The sequence below is a fragment of the Crotalus tigris genome, unplaced genomic scaffold (genome assembly GCF_016545835.1).
Source record: "Crotalus tigris isolate CLP2741 ecotype Arizona unplaced genomic scaffold, ASM1654583v1 scf7180000017614.5298720, whole genome shotgun sequence".
NCBI classification, from domain to species: domain Eukaryota; kingdom Metazoa; phylum Chordata; class Lepidosauria; order Squamata; family Viperidae; genus Crotalus; species Crotalus tigris.
In genome coordinates, this window is record NW_024096513.1 from 2,112,947 (window position 1) to 2,133,417 (window position 20,471).

General features: G+C 49.9%; 1 protein-coding gene across 4 annotated transcripts; it reads left to right on the forward strand.

Annotated features, from left to right (window-relative positions):
- The first annotated feature begins 13,572 nt into the window (after nucleotides 1-13,572).
- SYNC (syncoilin, intermediate filament protein) lies at nucleotides 13,573-19,621 on the forward strand. Of its 4 annotated transcripts, none has more exons than XM_039328599.1 (4): nucleotides 13,573-13,710; nucleotides 17,035-17,977; nucleotides 18,687-18,811; nucleotides 19,252-19,621. In XM_039328599.1, the coding sequence occupies exons 2-4, from the start codon at nucleotides 17,042-17,044 to the stop codon at nucleotides 19,268-19,270; spliced, it is 1,080 nt and encodes a 359-aa protein (XP_039184533.1). In that variant the 5' UTR covers nucleotides 13,573-13,710; nucleotides 17,035-17,041; the 3' UTR covers nucleotides 19,271-19,621. The 4 variants fall into 4 exon arrangements, with proteins under 4 accessions (XP_039184533.1, XP_039184507.1, XP_039184526.1 ...); XM_039328573.1 differs by having other exon boundaries at nucleotides 19,291-19,621; XM_039328592.1 differs by lacking the exon at nucleotides 13,573-13,710 and adding an exon at nucleotides 14,136-14,636 and having other exon boundaries at nucleotides 19,291-19,621.
- The last annotated feature ends 850 nt before the right edge of the window (nucleotides 19,622-20,471 follow it).

Genomic DNA, 20,471 nt, shown 5'->3' on the forward strand with positions numbered 1-20,471 from the left:
AAAGTGCTCGTAACAGTTTGTCCTGTTGCAGTTTTTTTGCAAAGGAAATTGTTTTTCTTTTCTTAGGCTCTGTTCAAATCCACCACCCTCTGCCTGTAATGCCAGCCGCTTCCTCCTTTCCCTTCTCTGCTCATCAGCTTTGCCTTCATCCTCTTTCCCAAAAGCCCCTGAAAATGGTTGATTATCCTAGTAAGTCGCACATTCCACATTCTGTTGGCCAGTTTTGCTATTTTAATTTAACGAGCCCAAAATACTTGCGAAGATTCCTATTAGGCCCTTTAAACAAAATAAGCTTTACATATTTTTGCCTGTTGGATAAAATATTTCCTCGCATTGTATATAACCCAAATCATTTTTGACCAAAGATGAACACAACTGGTACCCAATTCACAGGCAAGTGAAGTTTCTGATTGTAGCGTGAATCAGACGACGGGCGTCTGTCCTCGGCAGAGTCTCTGGAGACCACTGATAAGCGTCTTCAAGGCTGCTCCTGGCCAGCTCAATCTAGCCCTCTGCAGAAACATTTGCAAACTCTGGATCCGTTTCTCAGTTGAGCAAAGCCGAGCCTCTCCCACTGCAGAAAGATGCTGGTCTCCCCTCCGCCCTTCTGCGGCCCCCTCCCTCCCACACAATCCCAGGCTGTGGCCATTGAAAGGTGCCCCTTTTCAATGCTTCTGGGATGAACTGGGCAGCCGCGATCTCTGCTGAGCCTTTGTTTCTGTTGGACCCATAGCCACACAGGAAGTCCATTGTCAGCCAAAATCTCTTCTGAAGCCCTCTGGAACATGGGGAGGAGTGGGAGGATAGCTGGCATGGATCCCCAGCCTCAGGTTTTCATCTTTCTCCACCAACGCAGAGCACAATCTCTGCAGCAGTCTTCCCCATCTTTGCTGCCTGTCTTATCAGCGCGCTTCCATTCTTGCTTGGTTCCTCAACTTTGTTTCCCCCCCCCCATAAAACACCAACTCTGGAAGATGTGGAGCAGGCCCCACTTACTAGGCTCAGCAAAGAAAGCCTCTGGGGAGCTGGCAAGAGGAGTCTCATCTCGGTTGGCACAAGGCAAGATGTCTGGTGTTAACTTGCAACAGCTGCTGGAAACACAACCTATGATTACATCTGGGGAGGGGATCTCCATAAGAAGGGAGGAGGACTAGCTGAGAGCAGAAGGGGGCTGTCCGCCCAAGGAACCAAAGCTAGACCAACCTGAAAAAGGGAATTTATGACCCGGATCTGGACTTCTGACAGATGGGCCACCCCTACAGTCCTATGTGCCAAACTTCAGACCTCAGCAGCACAGCCATTTGGGGCCACCTGCGGCACCCTCCGGCCATATGACCGCCTCGTACGACAGCTTTGCCCAAAACTGGCAACACTTCCAGATTTCAGCAAAATCGCCCCACAGAGAACTATTGGTTTGCTTACTGACTGTGGTGTTGCTGCAAAAAAAGTTCTAAAATTGGGTCAATCCTGTGGCTGACCCATTTTATGACCACGATGACAAAGCTTGTTGAACTCCATGGGTCTTCCTTCTCATGGGCACAGGGCAACCCCATCGGGCAGGCTAAAGGTCTGAAAACGCTTCCCTGTTCAGCCCTGTGCCCGTGCGAAGGAAGACCCGTGGAGTTCAGCCAGCTTTGTTGCCAGGTCCACAGACAAACGGCCGGCCTTCTCCAACCAGCCGCTCTCCAAATCTGTCAGAACGTAACTTCCATCATCCCAACAAAACGAATCCCAATTTTTGTGGGTCTCGCCTGCACAGCCCTGGATGTCGCTGCAAAGGGCGATTACAGATGTGCAGCTCTGGGCCAGGGCAGGAAGGGCAGCGGCGCCCGCCAGGCTTCACCATCGCCGGCGTTAGGAAGCGGAGCGGAGAGGCTGCTTCTCGCCCGGCGTTCCTCGCGCCTCGGAATGGCCTCCAAAGGCAGAGAGGCCGGGCGGGCAGCGCCCCCCCTCCAGCTGCCCTCGGGGCTCCCGAAGCAGGAAGGAAGCCCGCCTGGAAGCCTCGGAGGAGACGCGCTCGGGACCGGCTGCGCCTCCCCCTTCCCAGGAGACGGCCAGCGCTGCCCAGGGAAGCCGCCCCTCGTGCAGGCCGAGGCCGCTCTCGGACACGGGGCCGCCCCCGAGGCTCCCCAAGGGCTCCTGGGAGAAGCGGGGCAGTTCTGCCGCCTTCAGGTGCGCCGGCCCGCCAGAGGGAACAAAGGCGAGCGAGCGGGCGGGCGGGCGCCCCGGTTGCTCTGGCCACGCCGCGGGGAGGGGGAGGGGAGGCCCTCTGGGCAGGGAAGGGGAAGCAGAGGAGCCCCGCCCCTCCCTGGAAGGCCCGGGCGAGAGGGAGGGGCTGCGCAGCAGAGGAAGAAGTCGGGGGCTGGGGGCGTCCAGGGCGAGAGGAGGGGGGGGGTCTCCGGGGCAGGAGCTTGGATGGAATCCAGCAGCCCCCCCCCCGCTCCCCTGGCTTCCTTCCCAGGCGGAGCAAGGGCCCCCCCGCGCCCCCCCACAAACGCCGGCCCGGCCTCTGCCCGTCACAAAGGAGCAGGCGCCCCCCCCGAAAGCCCGCCCGGAGCCCTCCCGCTCTGCCGCCTCCTCCGGGAAAGGCCGGGGAGAAGCGGGGGCTTCGGGCGGGGAAGGCCTACCCACGGAGGCCGAGCCGGAGGCGCCCGCGGGCACCGGGTCGGGCTGGCCGGGCCGGGCGAAGGCGCGCGTTGCAGAGGAGCCCAAGGCGGAAGGGGAGCCGCGGCATCCTCGCCCTCCCCCCGCCGGCCTTCCCGAGCCAAGCGAGCCGCCCGCGGGTTTCGCCGGCTCCCCTCCTGGGCGGGGGAGAGTCTCCCAGCTGCTCGCTTGCTCGCCTGGCCGCCGATCGCCGGGCTCGCCGCCGGGCAGCTCCGCCTGGAATAGGTCGAGCTTTGTTCGGAAAACCTGCCGAACCGGTCGGCGGGGGAGCCCGGCGGGGGCGGCTTGGCTCGGCCGCTTCTGCCTTCGGAAACGCTCGCTCGCTCTGCTGCCTGCCAGATTCCCCGTGCCGACCCCGCCCACCCCCGGGCTCGGGCCCTGCCGGTTGGGGGTCGCGGGGATGGAGGTCCAGCACACCCGGAGAGCCCCGGGTGGGTCGCCCGGCGTCTTTTTTATAGGCTGCCGGTGGCTTCTCAAGCCCTGTTCAAAACTCGGCTTCGCTTCGTGGCTTTGGGCACAGTTGAGGAGGGGGGCTGCTTCCTGCCGCCTTCCCCAATTTGGGCACCTTTCCAAGGTGTCGTCTACCAATTGCCACAATATTTGTATTTATTTATTTAGATTTTTAATACCTCCTTTATTATTTTCTCTAAATAAGGTTTCACACCCAAGCAACATTCCTTCCTCTTCCTGTCTTCCCCACAGCCACCGCCCCGTGGCTGAGAGAGGAGGACTGGCCCAAGGGTCACCCAGCCGGCTCCCAGGCCTAAGGCGGGACAGCTCACCTGCGCTCCTGGCTTCCGGCCTCCTTCCTTCGTCCGCAGGCAGACTGGCGCACTAGGCTACATTCTCCCTGCATTCATCCGTTGCTTGCTGAGAATTCTGGAAGTTCACACCTAAGATGGGCAGTCAGGCTGAAGACCCTCGCACGGGGGATCTCCAGGGGAAGGTGGCTGCAACAGTGTGACTGAGACTCCAAATACGCAACACTTGTAAAAAAAACAACAAAAAACAGGTTGAGCTTCCATGACGCTGTTGCGGCTACCATCTTGATTTTTTTGACCCTACCCTGAGGACCCTCTTGCTCTCCTATCGGATGCTTAGGATTAAAAAAAGATGCTAAACTCCAAAACAGACCTCAAATAACAGTCTCCTCATCTGGAAGACGTGCCCCAAGGAACACGTTGTCTTGGTCTAAGCAAGCAGCGGTTTTCAACCTCGGCAACTTTAAGATATGTGGATTTCAACTCCCAGAATTCCCCAGCCAGCCCATCTTAGGGTCGCTCAGGTTGAGAAACACTGGCCTAAATCACAACATCCAAATTCAAACTAATCATCCCACCTCGTAAACACCGACGGTGATCCCCAGAGCTGGGCTGGCTTTTTCACAATTTAAGACCGAAAGGCGCTTATTGCCAGGTGGCACAATTTCTCCTTGACTTTGTGAGTATTGGGGAGTTGGGCAGGCTCCATTTCCCCCGAGAAAGCCCCATTGCATGGGAGGAGTCTGCCCCACAAAGGGGCAGCCTACCTGGGAAGCCCAGTGCGCCTGGTCTGGCGCTTGGCACGGGCCTTCTCCAGTGCCTACCAGCCAGAATGCCAGGGGTGGCACCTTTTGCAAGCCAAGCCCTGCCACCTTCGTGTTGTTTCCGGGAGCCTCCGTCCTCTTCCAAGCAGGCCAGCCAGGCATCCTCAGGCGCTTTGACAAGGCAACTGGAGCCTAGATGCAAGGGCATCGAGAGGCACGGTATATGCCCACTGTCAGTGCCCCCGAGCATCCTCTCTGCCTTTTTGCAATTAAAAGCCAACCAATGGATATTCTCTTCCTTACAAGAACTAACCTTCCTCCAGTAAGCTCCACCTTAGGGTAGGTGAGGTGCTTTGAAAACAAAGCTGGGGAAGAGTTTCAGTGGAGGACCTTGGTTGGCAACAGGCCGTCTGTCCAGGGGAAAAGGGAGGGGGTGCTGAGGGGGCAGGTTCTCATTCACCTGCTACCCTGGGAGGGGGGGCTGTTTGGGGGAAGGGGTGGCATCTGTTTAGGCAACTGTGGGACTCTGCCTGGAGCCTTCTCCAAGCTGCCCAGGGTCGAATCTGGGATCCTGGGTGCTGCCACCACTGGTAGCTCCTCAGTGTCCCACCTGTTACCTGGCAATAATGCTCACCTTTCTGAGGGCTGATTGCCAGCCCAGCCAAGAGCTTCCCCCCTCCCCCCCTCCCCCCCACCACGTGATTAGCCTTGCAGGCTCACCTCTTGCAAAACTGTCCTGCCAGCAACCACTTCTGGTTGGGTTACAAGACAGGGAATCTTTCCGTAGCAGAACAAAATCCTCAGCTGCACCCAGGTTGCTGGGATCCTTGGCAAGGCAAGAGGGGAGGGGGCTCTTCAGACAGTTTGGCATTAGGCACACACATGTACAAACAGACTTAACATCTGGGTTGCTACTCTAAGAACGAAGGAAAGGCAGAGGTCAGATTGTCCTGGATGCCTCTTTGGCTTGCATACATGATACCAAAGAAGACAGGAGCCCCCCTGGAATGGGGCTCCCCGCATGACTAAGGCAGCAGGGGCCAGGTGGGGAGAGCTGGCTGGGGAACTCTGGGAGTTGAAGTCTATGTAGCTAAGGTTGAGAAAGAGTGCCAGAGTGATAGCATGCTGCTGGCGCTCTTCCTCCCCCCCTCCCCAGACCACACCTTTCCAAACCATCTGACCTTGGCAGAGATTCTGCAGCTACAGAACTTCCGGGAGCTGCTCTGGCTTGTACATTTTTAAGGACGAGCAGGAAACCTCCTTACGTGGCCTTGATTTCAGCAGCATCTGGTACCTAGAGAAATATAGTAGAATTTTAGCAGGGGAGGGAGATTGGGGATAACAGTAGGGAGGGCAAAAAAATCAAGATGGCTGCCAAAGCTGTGCCACTGAAGCAGTCGTGCAATTTCAGCAAGTGCTGTGCATGTAAATCAGCCAAATCAAGCCGTAGCTGCCATTTTGACTTACTGGCCACCCTCCCAAATATGCTGTTCCACCAAATGCTCAGGCGCCTCCCGGCTGGAGAGGACCAAATTTTTAAGCTTAAATTTTTTAATATTTTATGCTTGTAATGTTTTATTTGTACATCAGCAAATGTATTCTCATGGCAGATGAGAGAGAGAGAGAGAGAATCTGCAGGGGTCAAGAGCTGGCTTGGAAGATTCCCATTCCCAGGTTTCATTCAAGACCTCCAGGTTCAGGGGAGAGAGGGAGAAGGGAAGGCAGAGGGGACTCTGGAACCCACCTCTCTCCCGAAGCCGTTGCAGCTCCCTCAGCTTCTAATCAGCCATGGAAAGCCCCATTCTCCCGCCCACACACACACACACACACAACAACACACACAGCTAACAGGCTGTGTGAGACTCACACCCCACGAATCCCTCTCAAATTGTATCGCCCAAATGAGGGACAAATGCCCAAACCAGCCATTTTTGGCAGGGAATTAAGGCAAACAGATGAATAACACCTCCAAAGGCTCCTTCCACAGATAATATTCTAACCTTGGGTTCCATGACATAAAACCCAAAGAGTATGGTTGGCTGAGGCGTTCTGGGAGTTGAAGTCCACACATCTTGCTGAGGTTGAGAAGCCCTGGGAAAGTCACTTCGAGGTCTCGCACGCATTGTGCCCTGGCTGAGCCGATGTCTAGGAGGCCAAGAAGGGCCGGAGCAGACAAGAAGGGAAGGCAGAGGGGACTAGAAAGGCAGGAAAGGGAGGTTGGGGATCCTGGGAAATCCAAAGTATGGGGCTAGGAAGGCTGCGATTCTTGCTTCTATATTTACTCTGCCTCTACCATAGAACGTTTATAGGGGAAAGAACCGGAGTTAAACTTAAAGAGATCCATAGGTGGCACCTTGGCATAATCGAATGGACTGTCCTGTGGCCAAAGAGAGCCCTGAAAGAGATGAAGTGTGCCCATGGCGCCCTCTGGTGCCCGACAGTGGCCCTGCTCTCCCAGGGAGTGAACCCCTGTCTCCTGGCCAGCCATTGCTGTCCCGTGGTGGCCCCCAGAGGGAGGAAGAGGAGCAGGGCCCAGGCCAGGATGGGCTGCCCAGTGGGAAGAGGCAACAGGGAACCTTTGCCAGGATACAAAGAAGTGGGCACAGCTGGCAAGGCTTTTCTTCTTTGGGAAAGATCGATTAGGGGCTAGCTAGAGACTAAAACATATGAAGAATGATTGCAGGAATTGGGTTCATAAAATGTAGTCAGGTCACATACTTAACGACTGCCTGCCTGAATTTACGACTTAAAACCAAACCTCTGGGCCCAATTGTGGTTATAAATTGAGGAGATCTGCATTTCAGATGCCTTTCAGATGTGATTCCAAACAGCCAATGCTTAAAGCAGTGATCCTATTCATGCCTGCCAGACAGCAGCAGCCATGCTGTGCAGAGGGTAGCTTGCAAAGTGCACTTAAGATAATAATAATAATAATAATAATAATAAGAATCATGGATCAGCTGCTTTGCTGCTCTTTCAGGGAATCTAAAAATATCTATTTAACTTATAGGAACTCTTAAGGAAGCTAAAGGAAAAACTACAGTTCACTTTCCTCAAAGCATTATATGCTATGAAGTGTCAGCTGAAACATTTAATAAATTTAATTAATAATATGAGAGTATGAATTAAAAAAAAAATTAGTTAAGTAGAGGCACACACACAAAGATCCATTCTGTAGTATGTCAAAACATGTAATCTAGACACTATCTACTCTCTATAAATAGAGTACCAAGTTAAGCCACATTGTTTAAAATAAAAATAAAGTATAAAAAGTTATAGCCTCTGCATAACCTCTGCCAGAAAGGCAGAGCCATCCCCAACCGACCTGCACAAGAAGGAAAGACGCAACCACAAGGCCACCAGGGAGACTGAGGGTTTTGGATGTCCACAGGGAATAGTCCAAAGGTCTCCGCCTGTTTTTACAGGTGCTATAGAGTTTTCTAGAAGAGGGCTAAGTCTGTAAGACTGTAAGCCACCCTGAGATAAAATGGGCAGCCAACAAATTTTATAAATAAAATAAATGAATATAAATAAATGAAGAAAATGCACATACCATAGAAAGGATTGGGGATAGTCAGATGAAGTGTGCTGGCTGAGGAATTCTGGGAACTGAAGTCCACCCATCTTAAAGTTGTCACAGTTGAGAAAGTTCTTGGAATAACTGCTGATTATAAGGAGAGCATTTTTGGTGTGATGTGATGTTACTGCATCTGGATTTGTTCATGCAGACAGGATTGAACTTGGATTCCTGCACAAAGGTAAAGATTAGACTTTTTTTTAAACAAAATGAACTTATGAAATTTACTTAGCATTGGTACATTTCTAAGTGCCGCTAATGTTTGGAACAAGATGTTTCCAGGGTACTTATAAAATTCTACATTCCTTGTAAAACAATGATTCAGTACATCAGTTCACCAAACAATGGATTTTTTTCAGAGACTTTTCAAGTAAAGCTACATAGTAGATACTATGCAATCTACCTACTGAAATATTACCCAAATGTTTCCATTGTTTAGCAATGACTAATTTAGTTACTACAAGTAAAAACTTACTGAGGCCGTTTATTTTGTAGTTTCTTATTCTGGTCCTTAAATATAGTATGTGTGACAGACTGAGTTTTGGAAAGAATAGAATATATTGTTTAGTTCTGTGAGACATCTCTTTAAACACATTCTTCCAAACTCTGATATTTTATTGCATTCCCACCGAAAGTGAGAACATGTTCCTTCAATTTACAGACTTGCTAGGATCTCATTGTACTGTGTATTGAGAAGATCCTGCATCTGTAACATTCATATTGATGTTTGATACTGCAAATACAAAAATTTAAGACATATTTTCTGTATGGATGCCGATAAAATCCTTCAGGGTGTCAATAACATGAAGTATTATCTTCTAATTGTTTCTGTTAGGCTTCTTTTAGATTCAAATAAAATCTATTTTATTTCAAATCAAATTTGATAAATTCTTGAAATGATATCTTTAGCTTCTATTAAAACATTTTTTTCAAAATGATTCACAGATCTATACTGCAATTTATCTTACATTATTGGATTGATCTAAGAAACCATGGGACTTTTTGTTCTAATTGTTGTTCCATTTATTTCTAAAATCATAAAGCTTGGAGTTTTTGCAGAACTTTTTTATTCTATAAAGATCGTTTCTTCCATGGCTCCATTGGGATAACCCTTATAATTTGGGTATGTTATCAATCAAATCATCACAAGATACGCCGGCTGCTCCTGTGGCTGGCTTCAGAGTTGGACTCAGCACACTCACAGGAACCCTGCACATCAGGGGCTGTTAGCCTGGATGGTGGGAGGATTGCCCCCCCCCCAAGGACTCTCCTGGGAGACCTGCAGGCCTCCTTGGGGAGCTGCTTGGCCACCGGGAGAACAGCCTGCCGAACGAAATGGACCAAGAGTTCAACCCCGCAGGGCATGGCTGATGTCCTCATGTTCCTCTGGTTTAGAGGTGAGATACCTGGAATAAGATTCCTCCTCCTCCCCATTGATTTTATAAAGATCTACTGTATGTATTTTATAAAGATCCACATACAGTAGATCTTTATAAATACAGTCAATTATGCAAGAGATGTAAGTTCTTACCCTGAAACTGATTAATTTCTACCTCAACCTATTGTTTTGTTGAATCTTACATTATAATGGAATATGCGCCACCTGGGCTGTTTGGTAATATATTTAAATTGTGATGGAATGTTGTGAGGAGGTGGATCCCCAGGGGTGCATTCCAGGGGAGGGAGAGGCAGTCCGGATATCCTGTGTGTGAGAGAAGGAGGGTGAAGGCAGCCCTTCCCTAACCGCTCACAGAGCATGTGGCAGATGCCAAAGGCTTGCAGAGTCTGGCAAGATCCCATCCAGAGGCGTGAAGCAATAAAGAACTCAGCTTGGGAGAGTCGCCTTCCCTTCTCATCCTCCCTTAGTCTTTGGCATGGATGGTGGGCTTCTGAGCAGAAGGTTGGGCTAAAGTCCTAAAAGGCTTTTTCTAAGTCTACAACTTTGGATGGCCAATGTTGAAAATGCAGTCCAATTCCTTACCTTGATGCCCAGGAATGTTATCAGTTAAATAGGTGAAACAAATCTGAATCCTGGTCACCAACATCTGAGGACTTACTGAAGACAAGATCCTGCCACATCTTGTCAACTTTACGATCTATGGACCTGCCATGCTCCCATCCGGATGCTGGCTGGGGAATTCTGGGAGTTGCAGTCCACACATCTTAAAACTGCTGAGGTTGAGAACCACTGACCTAGTGTTGCTATGGGAGGAGTCTCCTATGCGCAACCACAGACATGACGCCCAGAGACCACGCTAAAAAAAACCTCCCTTTCCTGCTGCAAAGAAGCTTTCGATACTATCTGGGAAATGACCCCAAAGACAGATGAACAGTCATGATTTCTTTGCATAACTTCAAAAAAGCAGGCTTAAAACAAACCTTGCATTGGGAAGGACTACAAACGTATGCCAACATGAGTGCAAAATCTGAGACACCTGATTAAAGTTATCCTAGCAAAATAAATAAACAAGTGAAGCAAAAAAACAGACAAGAGGGGAAAATCAAAATCAAAATCAGGACATTTGTAGAGAATGTTTACCTGGAGAGCATCCAGATAGTTACCATAGAACTGATTTCTCTGTTTCTTGGCGTAATCTCTGCTGCTACCCCAAAATAGACCATCTTGCAGGACTTTATGTGCTTTGAACATGCACACATGCGCACACACCAACACACACATACAATCCATTTAGGATTTGCTGCAACAGGCAATGTTGTTCTTGGAACCCGCAGCTGCCTCGGATATTATCAAATAGTCGGCCCTTCCTCTTGCATGACACACAGCCAACGGTTGCCTGGCTGTGTCCACAAACAGAGAAGGCTTGCGGTCATCCCTGGGCATCAGGAGCAGTGCATAGAGGCTCTCTCCCTTCCTGGCTGCCCCCTCCCCATGTCCCCCTTCCCTCTCAGGGCCCCTCTGGGCACAGGTGGGTGGACAGCTCGAGGTGCCCACCTTTGGACTCTCTTTATGCCAAAGAAGAGGCTCTTTTTGACCAGCCCAGCTGACCCTTCACTGTAACTTTGCTGGCCATTCCTACACTTAGATAGGCTTAGTTGGGTATTTATACACACGGGCAACCTCACCCAAGTTAACAGCATTCCTACACTATTGAGTCAAACGTCTCTCTCTGCAACTGGGGGGGGGGGAGAGAGAGAGAGCGTGTGGGTTGAGCTGCATTCTTGAAAAAGGACAAAAGCACATTTAGGTTTTTAAAACAGAGCCCAAGGTTTCATTCCTTTTAAAGCCGATTTCTTTTGTGTTTACCCAAGTTTTTGCTGTGCAGCTGCACCTTGAAATGAGCAAGCCAAGAAAATCTTACAGAGCAAGAGGCAGCAGTTTCATGCCTCTGATCTGTCCAGGGAAGTTTTTGGGCCTCGCCAAGCAAAGGAAAGGAAACCAGCATGGGCTGCAGACAGCTTCCATGGGGCCACTCCCTTCCCTGGTCGGGCCCCCTTTCCATAATAATGCCTTTTGCACATCAGCTGCCCCATTAGAAAAGCATTTAACATCTAGGAAGAGCTTTTCCCAGGGCTTGTTTTAAACAACTGGGCTCCTTGGGGGTTCATGGAATTCCATTTGAAGAAATACTCTGCATTTGTGGAACACCAGTCAGGGAAGACCTGGAGCACCAAGAAAAACTGTCTTACCTTTTGCCAGGAACAAACCTGCATGTCACTAGTAAGACTAAACTCTTTATTTCAAAGACCATTTAGTTCAGACTGGGTTTAATTGTAGGGGTGACAACTTATTATGAACATGTTCTACTGTTTTCTTTGTATTTCTTTGTATGTTTGTATTAGTTTTATATTTTTAGTATGGTCAAATGACTATATTATAGTATATAGTATATCAATAAAGATCCTATTCTATCCTATAATTCTATTTTATTCTGTTCTGTTCTATCCTGTCCTGTCCTATCCTATCATTCTATTCCATTCTGTTCCGTCCCATCCCATCCCCTCGTTATTCCAGCACATGAAACCTTACACTACAGTTCTTCATACCCTGATTTCCCTAGTAGTAACTGCACCATGTCCCACAGTGGGCCTTACAGCTGAGGGAGCAAGCGCAGGAACGTTTTCACACCAAAGCCTTTAGAGTACTTACATCTTTCCCTCCCACCTTGCACTACAAGAATTGCCTCTGTCTCCCACTGCCCAGCAGTTGTTGGAGTCACCTGGGCTTTCAGGTAGAGCCTCCTTAAAAAAGCAGCATACAAGCAAGGACGTGATATATGGCGGTTGCTGTTTTACAAAACAGCACCAGTCGACCTTTTTGGCTTTGGACACTAAAATGCTTTCAGCACTCCTTGGTTACTCACAAACAGCTTGGCAGAGGGCATTTAAGGCAAATCAGTCCCTCACCCTTCCAAGAAGCCACTGCTAAGATTTAGGTTACAGTTTGACAACAGAGATTTCTGCAGGACTTAACTACGGTTTGTAAAAACAAGCGAGTTCTACTGTGTTCCAAGAATGAGGCTTTGGCCGCTGAGTTTTTTGAGGCAGAAATAAGGCAACTTTGTTCTTGTCCTGCTTTAAGCATGAAAGCCGGCTGGGTGACCCTCCGCCAGACATTTTCACCCAACCCAGCCCACCTCACAGGGATGTTATTATGGGAAATTAGGAGGAAGGTGCGGAATATGTTAGTTGTAAAAATTATAAAGGCAGGATATAAATAAATAAAAAATTGCTTAAAATGGTAAAATGCAAGCTTTTCTTTACTTTCTTTTTACCTGTGATGCAGGAGACTGTTCAGGGTCCAAGGCACTCCTCAATTTTTTCTTTATTTATTACATTTATATAAGACATAGAAAAAAATGAAACAGAAAAATATAGATGAGGAAAGTGCTCAGATTTGCAGATGACACCAAGCTGGGGGGAACAGCTAACACTAAGCAGGATAGATTCAAGATTCAGAAGGATCTCAATGGACTTGAACCCTGAGCCCTATCCAACAACAGGCAATTCAATGGTGAGGAAAGTAAGGATTTAAAAAACAAATGGACAGGTATGGAAGGCTCAGCAGCGGTAACTGTGAGAGGGATCTTGGAGTCCTAGTGGACAATCATCCGTGAGCCAGCAATGGGAGGCAGCTGCCAAAAACCCCCATGCAATCCTAGGATACATCCACAGAGGGGTTTAGTGTCAAGATCGCATGAAGTATTGTTCCCGCTTTATGCTGCCTTGGTGAGACCACAGCTGGAATTCTGCATCCAGTTCTGGTCACCATACAAAAAAAGATGCTGAGACTCAAGAAGGAGTGCAAAGAGCAACAGAGAGGATAAGGGGCCTAGAAGCCAAAGCGCCCAGTGAATGGCTGAGGGAGGCAGCTGTGTCTACTTTAATAAGGAGAAGACTGGGGGGCCATCACAGTCCTCCAGCATTTGAGGGGTTCAACCTCTTCTCCAGAGCACCTGAAGGCAGGGAAACTAACCAAGGAGAGAAGCAGCCTAGAAGTAAGGAGACATTTCCTGACAGAACAATTCATCAGCAAAATGTCGGCTTCCCTCCTGAAGTTGTGGGTGCCGTTTGTCTAAAATGATAGGGCCTCCCGCTTGCGCACTGGGTTGGACTAGAAGATCTCCAAGGTCCCTTCCAACTAACTCTCTTATTCGATATGCCCCCCGTCCCGCCTAGAGGCCTCCTGCCTTCCAAGTCCTCCTCGCTTCTCAGCTGAGGCACCTGCAGCTTTCGGCCGAGTCTCTCCCTGGAGCGGACGCCACCCGATTCCCTTTTTCCCCTCGGTTTGGGCCCCCGCAGCTAAGCCCCGCCCCCGCCTCTCGGCCCCGCCTCCCTCCCCGCCTCCCCAGGCTCCTCCCTCCGGCCGGCAGCGCCGGGGGGGCGCCGGGGGGGGGCTTCGGGTTTCCGTCCCTGGTTATTAATAACGCCGCCTCGCCTCCTCTCGGGGCAGCCGCGGCTCGAGGCGCCCGTGCCGGGGCGGCAGGTAGGCAGCGCCCGACGGCCGGGGGGCTGCGCGGGGGGCTTCGGGGGCGCTCGGAGGGCCCCTCCCGCTCCGGGGCTCGCCAGGCAGGGGCGGCGGGGGGCGGGGCTCTTGGACAACTTGCGGCTGGAAAAGGCGCTGCCCGACTCCCGCCGCGCCCCGCCGATCGGCCGGGAGCTGCCGGGGCGCTTCGGGACGAGCTGCAGAGCGGCGGGGGCGGCCGGGGGCCCGAGCGCCGGGTGTGGCTCCCGGGAAGCAGCCCTTCGCCTGGGGGAGCCGCGGGCGGGCGGGCGGACCGGGGAGACGGTGCCGGGGGAAGCGGCCTGAGACGGGGAGCGGGCGGGCGGGGCGCGCGCGCGATAGTCAGCCCAACACCCCCCCCCCCGCCGCCCTCTTTCTCTCCCGGGCGCAGCGGAAGGCGAGACCTGTTGCCGGCGCCCTCGGCTCCCGCGCCCGGCCCGCCGCTTGGCCCGACTCCCTCCTGCCCGGGTCGACTCGGCGGCTGCCGGGCGGGGAGGGGGGCGCCTGGTCCGGTCGCTCGGCGGGCTCGGCTCTCCTCCTCCTCCTCCTCCTCGGCCGCCCGCCTGCAGCAGCCGGAGCTCAGCCTCCCTGCCAAGCGCTTCTCGGCTCTCCAGCCCGGAGAGCTCTTGGCTGTGGCCGTCGTGCGGGGCTCGGTCGCTGTGCGGAGCGGCCTGGCTGATTCACCGAGGCCGCGTTTCGGGAATCGGTGAACTCTCGCCGGCAGGTCGAGCCTGCTTTAAGCCCGACTAAGCTGCTCAGATTGGTCGGTCCGATGAAACCCCTTGTTCCGGAACGTGATCTCCCTTTTCACTGCTAAATGTTTCATTTGTTCCATTCATTCCTACGTGCTTGTTACTTACCAAATGACATCCCGTAATTACAACTCCTCCTGGCTTCCCTGCTCGCAGGTACGTCCTCCTCCCGACTCACTTCCCCACTCGTGGCTAGTGCCGTTCTCTGGATTGCCAAAACCGTTTCCCTCTGAACCAGGAGCCGAATGTAGGGCATCATAGTGGATTTGGAGTCAGTAAAAAAAGTGGTTTGGCTTTGCGGTGTCCCCTGAGAGAGAAGGGAGCCAGTGAGTTTCTGTCACGCATGAATTACAGTCAAGTTGAGATGGGACAGAAAGGATGGAAGAGGACGAAAATGAAGGCAAACGGGGAGAAGAGAAACAACCCTGTCTTTGTTCTGTCCACTTTGGGTTAATCCCACTGTGGGCAAAGGGAGGACTAGAAGAATATGGAAAGAAATGCAAACACTTTGGGAAGTGGAAGTTGCATACATTTGGCAGAAAAAACCAGCATAAATTGGAGGGTGCTTAAATATTTGGAATTACATAAACACTGACTCAGGTTTCCAAAACCTGGCACTGTCCAGATATACTGAGATTAAAATTTGCTGGATTCCTAGCCAGCAATGCTAAATAAATCACATAACATCTTAGAGCCACTAATGGGTTGGATCAATATTTATTTTAAAAAAATGTTGCCAAGTAAGGAGAACTACACTTTTGTGTCTCAGGCACCAAAATACTTTCAGTTGTGCTAATTTATGTCACTTTTCTGCTTGGAGTCGTCCTACACAAGATGGGCTGAGTGACTACATAAACATTTAAAGCAACTGCCCATATTTTTCCACATAAAGATTCTGACCTCAAAACAGCTGCTGATGTTTATTGGCAGAAGAGGAACTGCCAACGCCTCAGACAAAAGGTCTCTCCTATTATACCAGGGTTAAGAGCCCCAGCAGAGTGGATGCCACGCTGCAAATCAAAACTCAATGCTCACAAAAAGGAAAGGATGTTTATTTGAATAAAAACTTAGGAAAACAGCCACATCCTTGCATGAGGCTTAACTGGCCACCAGTGAGCGCTGGCAGTCCTTGAGCTGAGCAAAGCGACAGACCCAAGTAGAAGCAGAGTTAAAACTCTCAAAAACTATAATGTAAGGCCTGTATTGTCCCTACCCAGTTCATCCGGGATCTCCTAAGTAAGCTGGTCTCTGCTTCTAAAGTCCCTGGCCCAAAAGCCCCCCCTCCTGCCTCCTCCTGGGAAGAGGAAGGGTGGGATATTTACAGTCCCTGCTAGCCTGCAGATTCGTGGGCTGCTTTGATGCACAAAAACACTTTTCTAGGGAAAAAATAATGCACATTTAATCCTTGACTTACAACCACAACTGGGACCAGAAATTCTGTTGCTAAGCAAGGTGGCTGTTAAGTGAGGCATGCCTGATTCTGCGGCCTTTTTTGCCCCGGGGGTTAAGCAAATCCCAGAAGTTGTTCAGCGAATCACGTGGTCATTAAGCAAATCAGGCTTCCCCCGTTGACTTCGCTGGTCTGAAGATGGCAGAGGGAGATCAGGCGGAGCCCAGGGAGACCCTGCACCGCCGTGAGTCCCTTGCTGGTCGTGAAGCACCGAGGGTTGGGTCATGTGACCCTGGGGATGGTGCAAGGGTTGTAAGTGTGGGGATGGGTGGTGTGTTTCTTTTTGTAGCTTCACATGGGTGCTAAACGAATGGTTACAAGTCGAGAATTACCTGTGCCCTGCTCTCCTGTCCTTCTCATATTCGTCTCTAGTGCCGCTGACTGTTAAAGACCCACCGGCATCGGCCGGTGAAGAAGGCAACCCAGAGAGAGCTTAGAAAAGGAAATTCTTCCGTTTGTTTTTCTAAGCCCACGTGCTGTCTAAAGGAAGGCCAGATGAGTGGCATATAAGTGGACTAAATAAACTATAGACAAATGAATAAAGGTCACATACTTGTGTTTCTGTGGCAGGCACCCACGCCGGGGTTGGCGTTGTTTTACGCTTTCCCCAGACTAACTTGTTAGGAAGTACTTAAGACATTCTGCCTGCCCCGTCTCTCCTCTGCATTAGGCCCTTCCTAGAAACTGAAAAGTTAATTGGTCTGCTGAGAACTTTCCCTGTTCCAGGATGATGACATGTTGAGGCTGTGCAGATGATGGCTTAGAGCATCAAATAATATGGTGGCTGTTTTGAGCTTTGTGGGGAAGGGATCAGGAAGGGGCCCCAGGATGCAAGGCCAGCCTCTTGGCCGGTACATTCAGAAAAAAGGATTTCAGTTTTTAAAGTGCTGTAATTCAAAGCAGAATTGCTGGGAAAGAAAGCTTTCCATTCCCTTTCAAATTCTCCTTTCCTAAACGATGCCCTCAAAAGTCCTTTTATGGCAGGATTTAATGTCTTTAAATCCCCCTTTCCTTCTCTATTTGCAGTACAGAGCCAGGGCATCCATTTGGCACGAGGACGTGCCTCTTTCCCCAGATCTGATTCAGTTTCCTCTCTATTTCCAGGGAAGAGATGGCAGATTTTGAGCTTCCAGTGGAGCAGGATAGTGAAGAAGCCTCGGATATTGCCGATGCAGAAGCCCTGCCAGAATTTAACCAAGAAAATGTCTACACGGACCCCATTAGCACTCAATTCCCACAAAATCCAGAAATTGCTGGGGCCTCTCTGGGGCTTCAGGGTTCCGTGACTTGCCAAGACTTGTCTGCCGCTGAGAGCCAACATGCGGACCTGGAAGATCTCGGCGAACGTTTCCAGCAGTGCATTGAAGCAGTGGAGCAGCTGGAGGAGGAGAGGGACTGGCTCATTAAGGAACTCACACTCTTACGCCAGCCGGCTCTTGAGGAACTGCAGCGGGCCCACAAAGAGGTTCTGGAAGCCTACAGGCTCCATGCCAAAGTAGAGCTAGAGAAGGATAACCTGTGGGATGAGATTCGACAGGTGAAGCGGAAGCTATTTAGGGTGACGCGGGAATGCGTGGCGTGCCAGTATCAGCTGGAAGCCAGGAGGTATGAAGTCGCTCAAGATGTGGATTACCAAAGAGAGCTGGAAAACAGAGCCAGCCAGCTCTCAGAAGAGCTGTCCCAGTTGAAAGAGACTTATGAGGCAGAGAAGGAACATTTTAGGCAGAGGCTGAAGGCTCCACGCCACGAGGGGAGCAGCCGTCACCTCCAAGAGAGCCGGCGGTTTTCCATGGAATTTGAAAGTTTTGTCCTGGAGAACCGTCAGTGCTTGGAGGAGCATTACGAACCGAAGCTGATGCGCCTCCTGGAGAGGAGAGAAGCCAGCAGCAAGGCCTTGCAAACCACCCAGAGCGAAGTCCACAGGCTGAAGGAGACCCTGAGGCCGTTGCAGGGAGAAGTCAGCAAGTTGCTACTGCAAAACAGGAACCTGGAGGAACAGATTCTGCTGATCAGGCAGAAACGCGATGAAGAGGTCCTGCAATACAAGGTAAGCCTTAGGACCTCCACCCACTCTCTTCTGGTTAGCTGCTGGGCCACGGGATGCAGCGCTTGCCCAGAAAGGTAGCTCAGCAGGGCAAAAGGAGTTTTGAGCTAAACTCGATCATGGAGGGACAAGAATGTTGGGCTGCTGGCTGCAGGTGAGTGAATCAACTGGTTAAAAAGAAAAAAAAAACACTTTAAGAAGAACATTAGCTTTGTGTGTTGTCAGGCTCAAACAACCAGACCCATGCGGGGTTCAAACTACTTACTTTATTGTTCTCTGCCCATAATACAGAATCTCCCAGTCTGACAGCTTTCCTCCGGGAAAGGCCAGATCAGCCTCCAAGGCATTTGTGGGAGGGCCAGACTGGCTGCCAAATGACAAAGGCACTGAAAAAAGTTATCACCAGCCCTCAACATTGACCACCTGGGCAGCATCACCAGTCATGTGATCAAAATTTGGAGGTTTAGCAACTGGCATGTATTTGTGATGAAGTGTACCATGATCATTTGATCACCCTTTGTGATTTTCACAGCTGGATTCTGACAAGCCAAGTTATTGTGGGAAGCTTGGTTTGCTTAACAGCATACTTCACTGAACTGTGGCAAAAAAGGTCATAAAATCAGATAGGACTCTATTAATAACTGCCTTGCATAGCAACACGATCCCAACTCTGGTTGCAAGTTGAGGATTACCTGTCCTTTTTTGTTTCCAGGAGCAAGTGGAGGAGATGGAAAACAGGATACGGGAACTGAAGACTGGAGTTCAACTTCAGCAACGAAAGAACCAAGAATTAGAAGAACTGAAAGCCAGTTTACATCAAGAACTGTCCATTTACAAGTAGGTTTCATTTCTTTGATCAGTATCCGCGTAAAAGCAAAATAAGGAAGAAAACACCATTAATAGAGAAGGGCTTGAAAATTGGAGCCAGAAGTCTTGATTTCCTATTTTTACTATCTTTGTACTTCGCTTCCTGGCCTTTGGGCTATGAGTATAGCCTAAGAGCCCCTCTTACTATACGAAGAGTGTAGCATCTTGCTCTGTACAGAATATTTAGAAAAACCATAGTATAATTAGCATATGATCTAATTATTTTATGTATACAGACGGGGTTTTTTTTGTACAATATTCAAATTATAGCAAATAAAGATATCCTGCTTTGATATGGTTAGATAACTTTTCCTACTGTCAAGTTTCATTCTAAGTAGGATCTAGAGTTTATGTTCAAGGCACCCCAAGAGCAAATGTTATTTTGCAATATGTTGTCTTTTGTAACATAGAACTGATGTAGCTGCGTAACCCATTCTCCATTCTCACAGAGGCTGCTTAGAAATGTACGGGCAACTTTGCAAATCGGAAGTGAAGCAAGATGAAGACTGAATCTACACACGGCCGTCTTTCCTCCTCCTTGCAAATAGGGGCTCCGTCCGACTAATAGCAACTAATAAGCAAGATTTCTCGGATGAGTTTGCATTTTTACTGTGTCAAAAAGGAACACGTTTTTTGAGATGTGGCCATTATGAGATCTGATGTTAACAGGGCACCAGATAAGCATTACCACAATGGCATGTCAAAACCTTTGTCAGTATTTAATTTTCTGTATAAAACTTGGCTTATGAATAATGAAATGAGCTTTTTGTAGACTTGCAATGTATGTTGTTGTTGTTGTTAATTGCGAAGTCGTGTCCGACCCATCGCGACCCCATGGACAACGTTCCTCCAGGTCTTCCTGTCCTCTACCATCTTCTGGAGTCCATTTAAGTTCACACCTACTGCTTCAGTGACTCCATCCAGCCATCTCATTCTCTGTCGTCCCCTTCTTCTATTGCCCTCAATCTTTCCCATCATTAGGCCCTTCTCCAGTGAGTCCTTCCTTCTCATTAGGTGGCCAAAGTATTTGAGTTTCAACTTCAGGATCTGGCCTTCTAAAGAGCAGTCGGGGTTGATCTCTTCTAGGACTGACCGGTTTGAACGCCTTGCAGTCCAAGGGACTCGCAGGAGTCTTCTCCAGCACCATAGTTCAGAGGCCTCAATTCTTTGGCGCTTAGCCTTTCTTATGGTCCAACTTTCACAGCCATACATTGCAACTGGGAAAACTATGGCCTGGACTATACACACTTTTGTTGGCAGGGTGATGTCTCTGCTTTTTAGGATGCTGTCTAGATTTGCCATAGCCTTCCTCCCCAGGAGCAAGCGTCTTTTAATTTCTTGGCTGCAGTCCCCATCTGAGGTGATCTTGGAGCCCAGAAAGATAAAATCTGTCACTACCTCCATTTCTTCCCCATCTATTTGCCAGGAATTGAGAGGGCCGGATGCCATGATTTTGGTTTTCTTAATGTTGAGTTTCAAGCCAACTTTTGCACTCTCCTTCTTCAACCGCATCAAGAGGCTCTTTAGTTCCTCTTCACTTTCTGCCATTAGAGTGGTATCATCTGCATATCTTAGGTTGTTGATATTTCTCCCGGCAATCTTAATTCCAACTTTTGTTTCATCTAGCCCT

Coding starts and splice junctions, on each gene's coding strand:
- SYNC (XM_039328573.1), top strand. CDS start 17,042: ATGGCAGATTTTGAGCTTCCAGTGGAGCAGGATAGTGAAGAAGCCTCG. Junction 17,978..18,686: donor AAGAGGTCCTGCAATACAAG/GTAAGCCTTAGG, acceptor TTTTGTTTCCAG/GAGCAAGTGGAGGAGATGGA. Junction 18,812..19,290: donor CAAGAACTGTCCATTTACAA/GTAGGTTTCATT, acceptor CCATTCTCACAG/AGGCTGCTTAGAAATGTACG.